The sequence below is a fragment of the Spea bombifrons genome, chromosome 6 (assembly GCF_027358695.1).
Source record: "Spea bombifrons isolate aSpeBom1 chromosome 6, aSpeBom1.2.pri, whole genome shotgun sequence".
NCBI lineage: Eukaryota > Metazoa > Chordata > Amphibia > Anura > Pelobatidae > Spea > Spea bombifrons.
In genome coordinates, this window is record NC_071092.1 from 38,949,468 (window position 1) to 38,964,841 (window position 15,374).

At 39.2% G+C, this 15,374-nt stretch overlaps 1 protein-coding gene across 1 annotated transcript; it reads left to right on the plus strand.

Moving 5' to 3' along the window:
- The first annotated feature begins 853 nt into the window (after positions 1-853).
- KIAA0040 (KIAA0040 ortholog) lies at positions 854-14,254 on the plus strand. Its single transcript, XM_053469152.1, has 2 exons — positions 854-1,001; positions 13,262-14,254. Exon 2 carries the CDS (start codon positions 13,408-13,410, stop codon positions 13,702-13,704), a length of 297 nt encoding a protein of 98 aa, XP_053325127.1. The 5' UTR covers positions 854-1,001; positions 13,262-13,407; the 3' UTR covers positions 13,705-14,254.
- Positions 14,255-15,374: the final 1,120 nt, after the last annotated feature.

The following is a 15,374-nucleotide window of genomic DNA, read 5'->3' on the forward strand; positions in this document are numbered from 1 at the left end:
ACAAGATGATGCGAGATGCGGAAGTGGTCGGCAGAAAATTCATAGTATTTGTGCTTTGTTTTCGTCTAGCCTTGTTTACAAACTGGAATGCACAAGTCTCATATATACATGTGTATATATATATATATTATATATATATACTGTGTGTGTGTGTATATATATATATATATATATATATACACATACACATATATAAAATCCACAAGGCTTGCACTCAGCTTTTATGAATCAATAATAATTACTTGCCCAGGTGCAGCTCCTGCCAGATACATACAAAGTACAGAAATTTCACAACATTTCGGACAACACCATGATCCTTTCTCAAGATTTCAACTATATATATATACAATTGAGCGGAAACCTCTCTAGTCCAAAAAACCCCAAAAGGGCAACAGTGGCCCTGTCTGAGACAAGCGAAGTATAGTCTCTGCACATTGAATACTTTTATTCTTTAATATTTAGAATCCCCCGAATCTATCACTTCTCTTCCAAAAAAGAGGAGTAGCCTCCTCACACCTGCAATGCTGTTTTTATCTTAAGCAGTAAATAACATTAAATAGCAGAAAATAAATATCTTCCAGCAAAGTTCTAGTCAGTGCACTCCATGCATGTTTGAATCACTAGTAGTCTCAGGATAGTTCCATCAGCTTATATGTTGGCTGCCAGCCCTTCACCAATGTGTAATGACATGAACAAGCATGGGGGGGAGAAATGCTTCACAAAGAACAGGGAGAAGCATCAGACCAGGGTGAGTCACAGTAACTGCTCCAGGTACCAGTGTGGAGGGGAGGGGAGTCGAGGGGAGGGGAGGGAAAGGAGGAAATAAACTGGGGCAGGCAGGAGAGAGGGAGGGGGAGAGAACAGACCTATGAGAAATCTGACAGCCTCACAGAAAAACAACTTCTTACAATTTCCTTGACGTCTCTAAGATTGGAGCTACAGGGCAAGAAAAGTTAACTTCTCAGAACCTGCACTGCATGGATCCAGCCTCCCCAGCCAAGGTAGGATTCAGCTCCTGTTTAAAACTTAAAGAAGCTTCAGCCCAGTCTGCTGACAGCTATCTGGGTCTGGAACTCTGTTTAATCTAAAAGGACTGGTGTGAAATGACAGCTCTGGATCTGTATATTGATTTTAATACTGTTGCTCAAGTTTTCTTCTTTTAACCAGCCTGCCTTTAAAATACCAACAATAGTCCCAGTAGTTGTAGCTGATTCTAAGAAGCCTGTTTTTCAGCTTCTAAATGCATTCCGCAGAATAATATAGATGTCAAATCTCTGACTTTGAACATGTAGCAATTTGTTTCCATACTTTTAGGTTCTATTTATGATTAGGAAACACTGTAACATAGTAATTAAGACTCCAAAAAAAAACATAAATCCATCAACTTCAACTAAGAATCCAATTTTTGTCCTGTAAATCTACATTTTTATCATTCCAGTTCTTATTGCTTATTTTTAGCAATCCCCGGTTCATTTTATCAAGATTTAGCTCCGACACATAATTTCATATGGAAAATGTATATTGCTTAGATGAGAAAATATCTTAAACTCCACTGCTAGCTGCATTTGGGCTTCTTCTCACTGCAACTACTACTTGCTAAATTTTATCAGCTTTTCTGCAAAAATGTATCCTGCAGTGAGTACATTCCGAATGTCACATAATGTTAAATTTAGCTACTTGAGCTAAATTGAGTTCGCAAATATGATTTGGGGCTAAAGAGGCGTTTTCTTCTGTAGCTCTGTTCCTCATTGCAGAGATTTCTCCAGTACCAGCCAAGTTATTGGCCTTCAGGGCAGGTTATTCAAGAGGTTAATGTGTATGATTATTTTATACAAAACTGAAAGCAGTTTATAATTTATTATTAACTAGACCATAATAAATTCAGAGCGCCATATTGGCCACTAAAACATATATCTATATATATATATATATATATATATATATATACTATATATGTAATTGAGCAGAAAGACTAGCCCTGTATAAGACAAGTGCGTTGTATGAATTACAGTCTCTGTACATTGAATAGATTCATTCATATGAAATGCGTGCTTCCATTTGTGGTTCTCATTCTATAAGGTGTAATCTGTGCATCCCCTTGTATATAACATGTGTATACTTTAAGTAATAACAGGCGTCTGTGTTTGTTCCATTAGCAGCTTGTGTGCTTGTTTTCCTTCTTACTGGAAAGACATTGAATGCATTGAGTGCATTTCCCTCTGGGCTTATTCGCAGTCCTGTGATAACAATTTAGAGGAAAATACATTACGCCCCATTCATTAAAGCTGGAAATTCCACTGGTCTTCCCCAAATATGGACAATCTGAAAGCACTTGGGCCTAAAATAAAACTGATTGTGTTTTGCAACAAGTAAGGCATTTAAATCCTCCGCTGCCAGCAGTCGCTGCCATGTACTGGAGAGGAACATTTAGAATACTGTGGGGCAAAAAGAAAAACAGACAAAGAATCAGACTTTGTTCTTATAGAGTTTAGTGTATTCTGGGATAACTCTGTCTGTGTGCTTAGCGCTGTGCAAAGTTACCGCAAGCATTTTTCAACAGGGAATGTTACATAAACTGAGAGGGTGCGAGATAAGTGGAATATCCTCCTGGCAGAAGAAGTCTTATTCATATCTGTGAAGGGTCATGCAGGCCCTTATCTGAGGTGAATTTGTTGGTTTTGTTAGTACCATGGTATACCAGGAGCTATCAGTGTAAATGTTTTCTGCTGAAATCCAAATGTTTTGGATCCACAGAGCTATAATGAATGCAATGAACTCCAAAACGGTATTGTATTCTAGCCTTCCACAGCAACAACTGGATACCAGAGTTGTTTTAAGGTGAAAACCCACCTATTCTGTTGAATGTAATATTGTACAACTGAATGCAGCATTAAAGATACACTGTATGGACAAAAGTATTGGGACACTTGCCCATTACACCCACAGGGACTTTGATGACATCGCATTCTAAATACATAGACATTAATATGTAGTTGGTCCCCCTTTGCAGCGATAACAGCTTCCACTCTTCTGGGAAGGCTTTCCACAAGAATTTGGAGGGATTCTATAGAATTTTTTCCACATTCATCCAGGAAAACATTTGTGAGGCCAGGAACTGATGTTGGATGGAAAGGCATGGGTCGCAATCTCCGTTCCAGATCATCCCAAAAGTGTTTGATGGGGTTGAGGTCAGGGCTCTGTGCGGTCGGTCAAGGTCTTCCACACCAAACTCATCCAACCATATCTTTATGGACCTTGCTTTGTGTGCTGGGGCTCGGTTATGCTGGAATAGAAAAGGGCCTTCCCCAAACTGTTCCCACAAGAAGCAGAGCATTGTCCAAAATGTCTTGGTATGTCCCCTTCCGCATACCAAGACATTTTGGAGAATGCTTGTACTGCTTGTAACACTGTAACACATTACGGGGCGTACCTAGAATATTTGGCACCCCCGTCAGCCCCATGCACATACCCCCGCCAGCTGTGATCATATATAAGTTTACATATTAATATAAAATAGCTCTCAAGGATTCTTCACATAAAAAAGGATTTTGTCATATTAGTCACATTTGATAAAAAGTCTGTAGATGTCAGGGAGACCTTTTATTTAGACAACATGGTGAGAAGTATGATGTCATACTCTTAGAGTACTTCAGAGATTCCCTCTAAAACTTCGGCGAGAAGCAAGGTCTTGAATCTGTCATACATTTTACACGAGAATACGATTACACCTAATACACCTAGTAAGTACACCTAATATCTACAGAATCATGTCGACTTTGTTCACTGAGTTGTAGCTATGAAGTTGAATAAGATGACTAAATATTCCTTCGTTTTGCCAACCTTGGTCAAGGCAGCTTTAGGTAACTCAAACCTTATTTACCATTTACTCTGCTGAGTTCTACTGTACAAAGTCCCCATTAACGTCATGCCTAGATGAGGGATCCTACTGAGTTCTAGTGGCCCAGTCCAAGAGAATTCCAAACAGGTTCTGAAATACCATACTTTAGATTCTCTTACTTAAATCTGAATATCATCGACGCGGGAATAAACTTAATCCAATTAGGGAGTTCCCATTTCTCTCCTTTTGTTTCCCCTCTGACATAATTACCATAATTAACATAGTGAACAAGAAAATAAAACTTTGTGGATATTAAAAAACTGCCTAAGGCAGCTATTTTTATTATCAAGAGAGCGTCTCGTATGGAGATGGTATTTTTCGTTTGTTAAGCACCTGATACTCTCTATTTGGAAGCTGGTTAGATGGGCGTCTGGAGTATATTGAATCACTTTAAATTTCCATCCAAAAAATGATAAGGTGTTAAAGCATATTTTCTGTTACATGCCTTCATTTCTTATTTAGTTTGACGCATACAAAAATCTGTTACAATGACAGCTGCTGGGAATTTTAAAGGCTGAGCTCACCCTAAGAAGCAAAGTCCTATTCAAGCATATTTCTAAATAAGTGGGTTTTTAAATAAAACATCAAAGGTATAAATATAGCTCACAATAAAGCATGTAGCGAGCTCCTCTGTTGTCTAGTTGTCAGGTTCTTAGATGTTATCGTGGAGAAAGATCTGATTGTCAATGGAAATATTTCACTGGCTGGGTATGGCAGGCTTGACCTACACTGGTCTAATTGAAAGATATGAGCACCTAGCATAATTTTGGAATTGTATTTATCTTGCATTGGTATTTGGTGACAGTGCTTGTCCAGATAAAATGCAACCAGGTCTTTAGCCAAACTTTCCACCATGGCTGACCAAATTTGTGTTTCCTCTATGGGTTTCCAGTGCTATGACCATTTTGTTGAAGACTGAATGTTGTTCGCTTCAGATTGAATGCTGTTCTCTTTTTTAATTTGAGCAAAAACATAACTTTTAGTGAATAAGCCCCTTTGTCCAGATGCAGAACTAAGTAGATTGCCTGCTGTCCTCCCATTACATACTTTAATGTATCTGTTCCAGCAGTTAGGAAGCTTGTGATGTGGTGTAAAGCTTGTTTTTGTGTATCGTTCTCTTTTAATGACAGTTACATATGGGATAGTACCATGATGTATTAAAATCATAGCTACCCTGCATAGAAACAGTTTACCAAAAGGTTGATTTAATTTAGGAAATGGAGGAGTTGTCAGCTCCAGTAGAATGTAATCAGAAAGCCTTTCTCAACGTGTAGACACCTTGGTGGCTGTGGGATGGAGTATTGGGTTAGAGCTGATGAAGTAGTTCAGGTGCAGGGGCTCCTTTTCCCTCTGGGGGATGTGGTTCTCTCTACTCTTCTGAACCTGGGCTGGGGTGGCAAAATGGTGGCCGAGTTTGTGGAGAAGATCCAAGTTGGAGAGAACTTACAAGTGAGTTGGCAAACTAGAGACTTTTTGTTGATTTATATATGATTATTTTTTATGTTGTTTATTCTTGAGTTGGATAGTTTGTTGATTTGGATTTCCTAAACGTTCCTAGTGGCGCAGTACAGCTATTATGATTTCTTTCTCTCCCTTTCTGTTTTTGGTTTGGTGAGATACAGTGAAAAGGGTTTAGCATTAACATTGCTGGCATTTATTGGCATTTTATGTTTTTTCTTCTGTGGAACTATTAACATTTCCCTACTGAAAAATCATAGCTACCCTGCATGATGTGTTTTTTATGTGTCTTGGTTAGAGTCCAGTCATTGGGATATACAATGTTATAAATTCATTGAACCATCCCTTAAACTTTGTGTAGCTCGGATCCCAGTATATTATATCAGGGCTGGACATTCTACCATCTTGTTAGACTGCAAATGTACTTACATTCTGCCTGCAACTGAATAGGCAGAAAGTGAATTGTCAAACCTCGTATAATATTGCCACTTTTCGGTATATTAGATCCAATATAGAACCCTGAGTTTCTTTTCCCTGCTGTTCTATACCACTTTTTCAAATTGACAATTGTTTAATGCTGTAGTTTACAAACCAATCCTAAAGGACCACTAACAGTCCAAGGCTTGGGTATTACCCAATTCTGTTCAAACTGAAATATTCATAAATCGAAGACCATTAGAAGCCCGGAGAACTCACTGGAGAAAAACATACCTAATGAAATTGCTCTAGGCCACAATATATGATTCTAGAGAAAACAAGCAAACATTAACAGTGTTTATTGTATGTACATGCGACAGGCTGAAGGATGACTGGAGGGAGCAGCACGGTTGGATATGACTAGTTGAAGATTTAACAGGATTTCTGCCGCTGTTGCCTTTCCACTACTCATGTACGCAGATACACAGATTTTTTCCTTTTTTTATTTTTGAAGACCGAGGTGCTGTGCTGCAATCGTAAAATGGTGAACACATGCAGTTAATAGGTGCCGTTTGGGGGGCCACAGTGATCACTGGATCAACAATCTTCCTCTTCTGGGATCACATTCCCAGAGGAGATATTCAACACATTCCTTCCTAGGCCAAAAGACAAAAGGAGCGCTGGACTTTCTAGGTCCTAACCTCTCTTACAAAAGGAAGATAGGTGAAGTCTTCAAGTTTAGATAGTAGCCAATAGGCCAACCACCTTCTCCAGCAAAAAGCAGGGTCTTAAGGAACCTGATCCCACTGTGCTAATTTTTAGCAAAATATTTCAATAATATTTCAATCGCAAATAGTCATACAAACAGAAATTGAGACTGTGAGAAGAAAAAAGAATAAAAAATAAGAGTGCCATTACGGCCCAGCCCCTGGATGGGGTTATAAAAATGAATTCACCACCAGCCCGGACTAGGGAGAAAAATAGAAAGTGCGAATAGGAGTCCTTAGTGCTTCTAGTGCACCACAGTGTGTCAGCCCTCACTCAAACCCCCTGTGGCGTGCACTCGGATTTGACTATTGTCTTAGGTCCCCAGGAAGCACATTGGGCAGGACTACCCTCCGACATCAGCGGGACTACCCTCCGACGTCAGCGGGACTACCCTCCGTCGACTACCCTCCAACGTCAGCGGGACTACCCTCCGACGTCAGCGGGACTACCTGGCTAGCCAGAAAGTTCCCAGGTATGATTGTCACAACAGGAAATGACTTGGCCACAGCCAGCAACACCCCATACACACATAACAAGGTAACGCACGTGTCATATCCGGCAGTAAACCGCATTAACGTCATTAGGCGGATAGATAGATAGATAGATAGATAGATAGATAGATAGATAGATAGATAGATAGATAGATAGATAGACAGTTACAGTTGGTCATGATACTGTTCTGTTGAGTGAGGCTTGAAAAATTATTCTTAATATTTTGAAATGGTTGCATTACTTTAATACACACCCAGCATGCATTGTGTCATGCTGATATACTACAGAAAGTAGACTGTCACGGCTTCCTGTGTGACGGCAATGCAAATTGTATGCTCTGAAGCAGTGGAATGCGGGTGAGAGTATTTATGAAGATTATATAGCTGCACGCCGGTGCACAAATCCTGGTCGAGTAACCACAGGGAAAGAAGTGATCAAGCCCTGACACATGTGGCTGCTCCCTAGGGTGACATGAAAGGTCCCCCCGTCTGCGCTCTTGGATACCTTTCAGAATAATACGTAGAGCGAGCAACCTTTTGTATGTTCTGTTTGATTTCCATACCCGTGGTATTTACAGGATCATAACAACTAGATGTTGGATGCAATGTTTTGCCATCAAAATAGTTCTTTCTACCAGTGTTACGTATTTTACTGATTTGACTGTGCTTTTATATATATATATATATATATATATATATATATATATACATACATACATACGTACATACAGTAGATATAGACATGCTTTACAGTATTTTTCCTTTCATGGAAAATACTTATTTGGAAGACAACCGTTCTCACGCAGACACAATTACAAATATACATTGATAAGTCACGTGGACGGACATAGTGAGACAGAAATAAACAAACAGAAATGATCACATGGGAAAACCAACATTCAGCGCCTACCGCATATTTCCTTGAATAAAGCTACACACCCATATACTGTGGTATACTGTGGATTCAGTAATCAGTGAGTTGTATGTGAATTGCAGTGAGATGAAAAATGGCATCTTTCTATAATAAGTATTTACTAGGAAGGACAAATCACACAGGTTTCTCCTATGAGAAGGGCAGCATAATGCATAATGCATTGTTAATTATTAGAGCAGAGACAAGATTAAATATTTCATTTTAGTGCCTGTACTATACATTATGAGGGGTCAATATTGTCTTGTCAAAAAAATTACTTTTACACACCTGCAAGAAAATAATGCGTCTATAAGTGACAACCCCCCCCCACCACCACCACCACCAAAACCGAGCTGATGCAATATGTTAATAATGAGCACCGATCGTATTTATGGCTTGGTGGGCAGGAAATCCTTATCAGTTTTGAGAAAATTTAAGTTCTTTCATTATTACTCAGACGAGAACGATTTCACAAAATTCACAAGGTTGCATTCATACCGATGAAGTGAATTATATACAGTGTAACATTCTATCTGCAAATACTCAGACTGGCTGAAGAGAAGTAAAAAAACACAGGCAGAGGTCGCTCTTATTTTTAAGGAAAGCGCAAAATTATGGCAAGAAGACTAGATCTACCACAACTGCCCTTGGAGTCCTGCCTTCTTCAGACATAAAGGAGCCTGGGATGAGCGCTCTTCAAATCCATCTGTACCTAAGTGGAGGGGGAGGTTTGTGAAGCTACCATAGGTAAAGGCTGGCACCTTCTGGCCAATGGAGCAGGTAAAGCCAAGTAATAACTGGGAACATAGTTAGAAGTAAGCAGAGCTATCATTAAGCCCCTCTTCGTTTAATAAGTAGCACTATTGGGGATATGCCTCTGTACCTTTCTAAGAATCCAGGCCTCAGCACTAGACTCCGTGATGTGTTAGAAGCCAGCTGGGAAGGAGAAATCAGAGATGCAACATGATGTTCTGGATGGTGGACGAAAGGAACAAATTGTGTCTAGAAGGGTACAGTGGTAATGATGAATTGATGGATTACATTTTTTCTCATATCTGCCAAAAGTCTGGGATTCACTTGTCTAATTGGCCAATATTTTGACCGTCAATACTGCTGGGCATTCTAGATGAGCAGTGCCTAAATTCAGAACGTATTCATAAAAAGGCTTGGACGGGCTTTCTGTGGAAAGAAAGTGAGGGAGTCACACAGACAAAAAAAAACTTCTCATAAAGTAGCAGCACCACCAACGGCTACTTAAGAAGCTCACGTAATCGGGGAAACTGCCAGGGCCCCCGTCAGAGAGGAGTCAGGTTTATATTAAATAATATGCCCGTGTATTTAAACCTTCCAGCAGTGAGATAATAGAGAATGGCTCTACAAGCAGACACAAAACCACATTCCTTCGCTGGGCTGTGGCTGTGAATCAGGCTGAATCTATTTACCAGAAGAGTGAGCACTTGGCTCGCAACATAATCCTTCCAACTTTTTCTCAGATGGCAACATCTTGATGACTTTATAAACTGTATTTCATGTTAATCTTATTTGCCTTTCTCCTTTGTCCTAATTTACCCATTTAAGCTGGGAACAGCATGCTGCCGTCATAGTTTGGGAAATCCTCATGACTATCCAACATCTCACCAGAGACTTTCTTAACCCTCTCCTTATGTGACTTATTCATTTCTACATAATAATGCTGGCAACCCAGACTGACATTTAGGGGGGGTCAGTGGTGGGTACAAATCAGTGTAAACTATTTACGTTCTAAAGAAAGAGAAACTCAGAGAAGGACAGGACAAATGGTGGTTGACTGTGGTTTGACGGCATATAAGAACCATTCGGCCCACTTTGATGTACTTAAGTATGCAGGCCTCAGTAGAACCCGACAGAGGACGAGGAAAACAAGTAGTTTGCATGCTGAAAAATACAAGTCTATGCAAATAGACTTCAGTTTACTTTTAATAAATATTTAGCGAGGGACTAAAATGTCCTTTTATGCCAAGAAATCAAGAAATAATACACCATAGAATGGATCCTGTGCTTCTAAGCAAATTCAAATGATAAAAATGAAACTATTGCCATAAAACAGATTTAATGCAACAACATGAATAGCTATAAACCAAATAAATATTTGTTTAAGAGACATCCTAATATATACATTGAATACAATGTTAAAGAAGCAGATTCACAACAATACAGTAACACAAATGTGTTTTTATTATGGACATACATTTAAGGCAAAATATATACGGTAATTAATGATGGTGTCGTAAATAATTCTGCACACAAATATAACCCCAGGTACATGGCCGCGGGTGCTGCATTAATTGGTGTTTAGCTTGTCTCTCGGCTGTCTCTGGTATTATCATATCTGTACAATCTAATAAACACCCTTCCTTGCTTAATCTTGATTGATTAAATAGGGCCAAGTAAATTAATTTACCAAATACTAAAAAAAACATACAGCCTTGTCAGCATTTCCTGATTTAACAGGATTTTTTTTGTTTAGGTGTGGACGAAAGATCAATAGATTTCTTTATGGTTTGTCTAGTGTGTTTATAAAAATAGCTAGTTCTTCTTTACCCCATAGCACTTATCACATCAAATGGCCAGCGGGGGCAGTTTTGTCTAAGAGGGTGGTTAGAGCCATGTCTAGGGAGCATGATGTGATTTTGTGACCTAGTAATAGCTATTTTGTGATTCTGCAATCATTTCGAGAAGAATAATGTAGCTCTAGCTCTACTTCTTCTAAAAGCGTTGATTGGGGAGGGGGCAGGGCTAGCCCCAGATATCCTTAAGTGGGTGGAGACTGGGAGGGGAATTGGGCAAGGAGTAGGCGTGGCCAAATGCCCAGGGGTTATACCCAGAGTTCCCAAGTATTTAAATCAGAAATACATTTTCTGCTTTTTGTACACATATTATTGCTACTGTTAGAGCCGTAGCGGTTCATAATTCTGAGTTTGTGAAAAGGAGGGGAATCAGGGGAGGATAGATGGTTATGTCGCTTCTGAAGTGCTCGGGGTTAAGCTCATTTTCTGTTCCTTTGTTTTTATTGGCAAGACCAAACTAAATGCGGCCTCCACCACTTCCCTAATAGACCAGGGAATTAGTATCAGCGATACCTACATCATGTTTGTATATTATTATGAGATATGGACACAGTGCCATGCTTATTACACCCAGCACAATTCAGGTTCCATTTTTGGTCAGGAGATCCTGTTAGATTTTTGGAGCTTTGTCTCTTTGCAACCGCACCACGACTTATATTACTGTCCTATATACTGGAATTTCAGTAAATTATACCAAATTCTACAGATATAATTACACGGAAAGCATTCTCTTTCACCTTATCCCATAATATGAGAACATCGTGCAATGTAGAAGGCTATCATGTTTTTATTAGAATTAATGAACATTTAGTTAATCATGATCTCTGTGCGGTGTAAGCAGAACCTTTCTATTTTAGAAAGTGAAATGCTTTGTAAAATGTTACTTTGATAACCAAAGCTGGCAGGGATAGAACTTTATCGCAGATATTCTGGAAAACCTGTTTCAGCCAGTTAAGTAAACAGAAGTTAAATAAACTCTGCGTAGAGTTGGCAGCTGCCAGGCTTCTCACAAACAGGATGTGATCACACCACAACGCATTTCTGAGATACAGTGTAACATAAAGTGCTATGGCCCCGACAAGTTGTGTTCTGTGTTCCCCAGGGCTGTATATACATATATATATATATATAATAAAGGGTAGCCTAGCCAGGGCATACCTGAGAACTTCCCAGGCTAGGCTACCCAGAGCTCTCATTCTTCTTGGCTTTGTACGGGGGCAAGACTAGTTGGCTATATAGGCTAACCTGCCACAAAGAAAGACAGAAACCTGGGAACTCTCCTGGTTTGACCCAGAGTCTCTATGTGAAGAGTTGCTTTCCAATGTCTCCAGGTCAAATCAGGAGTGGTCTCGTGCATAATACTGGGGTCCTGGGCAAGAATCCCTAGTGCCCCCAACCCTAGTGATACCTACCTAGTTCTACCTGCAGCCTGCTGTGATGTGCCAACCACCACATCACCATAATCATCATATTCCACAGTGTTGGACAATAAGACATACTTTTTGAAATTATCTGAAGTGTTTTATAAAGGCATTTAACAATCGAGTAATCCAATATTCTCCCTTATAGTGTATTCGAAGTCCAGGCACCTTTTTTCAGTTGGTAGTTGCTAATCCAAGCATTAAGTTCCAGGACAATGTGTACTGGGTACATACATAAGGACTGGAGTCAATTAATGTTTTTTTGGCGCACATCCCCTCTATGCAGGCCAGATTATCTACAAAACATCCTAACCTGTAGATTTAAGTAGTCTTTTTAGGGGAAAGTTCTGGTCCTGAAATAATTAAAATTGGCCAACATATCTGGATCTCAAGGCCCAGTCAACCCAATTGTAATACTCAAAGACCCCCATCTATAACATGAAACCATTCTTGTTCCAAAGACACCAACGGGATGCTCCAACTCTTATATCTAACAAATATCTATTTTTTTTATTGAATTCAAGAAATGCACTTTTTACTGGCAGAAAATATGAGATATTTTCCAGATATGCGTTTCCTAAACTCTACAAACATTTGGCAAGCTCCATCTCAATTCATCTGTTATGAAAATGTTGGTTTAATATAAAGCAAATGTTAGCATGAGATTGGAAAAGTAATTTTAGTGTGGTCTGTCAGCAGTGGGAAACAGCTTTTCATAACTAATATGATAACTAATGATGAACACGTATTATAAAGGTGATTGAAGGTATTATTATTCAGGTTCCGAAAAAAATATTTACCTCTATTTTCTTGCAGTTGTGTGTGTGTGGTAAATTACCCTTTCTGCTCCCCAGCCTCCTTCCCACTTCTACCCATTTTACCTACAAATTTACCCCCTAGTGTGGTGAGAGAATGTGATTACTGGAGCTGCGGGGCAAAGGGAACCTAAGCACCCCTGTGGGGTGAGTGGAAGTGTTACCTTGAGCTGTAGGGCAAAATGGGACCTGATGCCTAAGCCCTCTGGGGTGGGTAGAAGGGGTTCCTGGAGCTTTGTGGCAAAGAGGACCGGCTGCCCTAGCTCCTCCGTTAAGATTACTGATGCTAAAAAACAAAAAAATGTAGGATCCACTAGACAGTATTTTCTAGACGACGTGGCTTAATTTTAATCTTAATAGTAATTTTTGATCCCCTATTTACGTGAAAGGAAAAGCCTCAGGTCGCTTGTTAAATGGCATTTAACTAAAATCCCACTTTGATGTGCAATAAAGGTAACTCTTGTTCTCTTGCAGGTAGAGACCAGCAATTTAAGTAGCTGCAATCACCTCTGGAAATAACTGGATTTAAGTGGATTCTTTCCAATGCATTATATTACTGGAAAGGTACTGAGAAACATCACCAAGTTGGTTGGATTATAGAACAAATCGACAATTCCATAATGGACAGAATAACTGCTTTCTTTCATGCTATGTATGACATGATAAAAGCTAAGCACGAAGAAGGTATTTATAACACCATCTGCCTAGGAGTATTGTTGACCCTCCCGTTGCTCCTTCTTTTGATCATCAGTATCATTTCTTGTCATGTCTGCTGCTGTCGGACCAGAAGGAGTGAAACAGTCAATCCAAAAGCAGGCAAAAAGAAAAAGAAAAAAAGTGAAGAGGAAGATCTCTGGATATCTAACCCTCAGGCCAAGTCCATAATGTTAGAGAAGGTTCCATCATTTTCTGTATAGTTCTATAACTGTAAAGATGAAGTCATTTGGACCATTATTTGCTGATATGTTGGAATATGACAGAGAGAAAAGAACATATTCTGCTGTGTAGCATACTACTGAGTGAGATCATGGGGTTCTAGAACACCTACAATGAAGTTGTGTCCATTTGGACCTCATCAGATACCGTGATCAAAGGTTATATCACAGATGCCTCTGAAATGTCCAAACAGTACCGATGTTAATATTTGGGATGATTTTCTGTCAAGAAGATATATTTTGTTGACCAATTGATATTTCTATATTTTTCCTGCTTGCTAACTTGCAAAGATGTTTTTTTTACTCTTTTGTGGAACTGATTTTTAGAAGTATAAATATATTTTAATATTTATGAGCATTTGTTAAAAAGAAAAAAAAAGGAATGTACATTTTCTATATTTAAAAAAACTATTATTGCTATTTTTGATATATTTTGATATTACTGCATATGCTGATGTTTGTTTTTTTATTATGACAATGATTAAATAGTTTAGCGTATTTTATGAGCATTCCACAAACTCACCTTTAAATGCAATATAGATAAAAGGTATGAGTAACAACACATTACACAAAAAGCACTGACTTTTTTGTTTAATAGTAGTTTTTTCTACTTTTAATTATATTTGTATCTAGTGCCTTATCACTGTTATGTGACACTTGAGACCGTGCATTGTCATTTATTTTACATTAAATGGTGCTACTTTCCAACAGTATTTACTATCATGTTAGGAATGGAATTGACTGAGGAGGATATGGATAACCTCTAGCATTCCAGCCGTGGTGGGCTTGATTTAGAAGATTCTCAATTTCTCAGGCAGTTAGATGACTGACTAAGAGGCAGTTGGAGTGCTAGAAAATCACTATCTGCCCATAGTTATGAAGGCCTCATTATTTGCACTGCCATGGGGAGGTAAAAAAATACATCAATACTGCATTTATGTCTAGTGCAGGATGGGTAAAATTTGGAATTCCAGCTGGAACAATAAATGCCTTGATGCATAGATGAAGGAGCAATGACTTTATAGACTTTAGACTTATAGAGTACCAACAATTGGAGAGTGTTGCTGCTTCCTTGTTATAATTGGTCAGGCCCAGGTCCCCTTTGACTTCCAGCAGTATGTCTACCGAGGTGGCATCAGCTGGGTTTGTGAGTCTAACCAGCGTGTGTCTCCAGCTTGGCTTGTGTGCTAAATCGAGGGAGCACCAGCATTTTTGGGACTCTAGGTCAAGATCAAGCAATTCGCAACCTGTTTCATTGTTACAGTGTCCAACTTGCTGCATCCAAGTGACGGACTTTCTAGTATCCTTTGCAAAAACTAAGAATGGTCCTCACAAACTTACAAATATCTGAACCTTCTGTTCCACATGAGTGTTCCTCAATCTGTGAAACATATACCCCATACTTCTAATAATCCCTGGGGTGCTTCAATATCAGATTGGTTGAATGAGTTAATGTAAGCAAAGGATTGTATCCGGGATAAATGGGCATGCGTGGAGGTCAGCTACTAAATATGTTTAGAACTGTTTCTGTTTTCTTGACGTGCATCTGCATCAGTAGACAGCACCAAATACTGTTGTTATATATTGATCCAAATTGCCATCACATGCAGGTCCCTATAATGTTGAGATAAACTCTGAATGGCTGTGATGGC

Coding starts and splice junctions, on each gene's coding strand:
- KIAA0040 (XM_053469152.1), top strand. CDS start 13,408: ATGGACAGAATAACTGCTTTCTTTCATGCTATGTATGACATGATAAAA.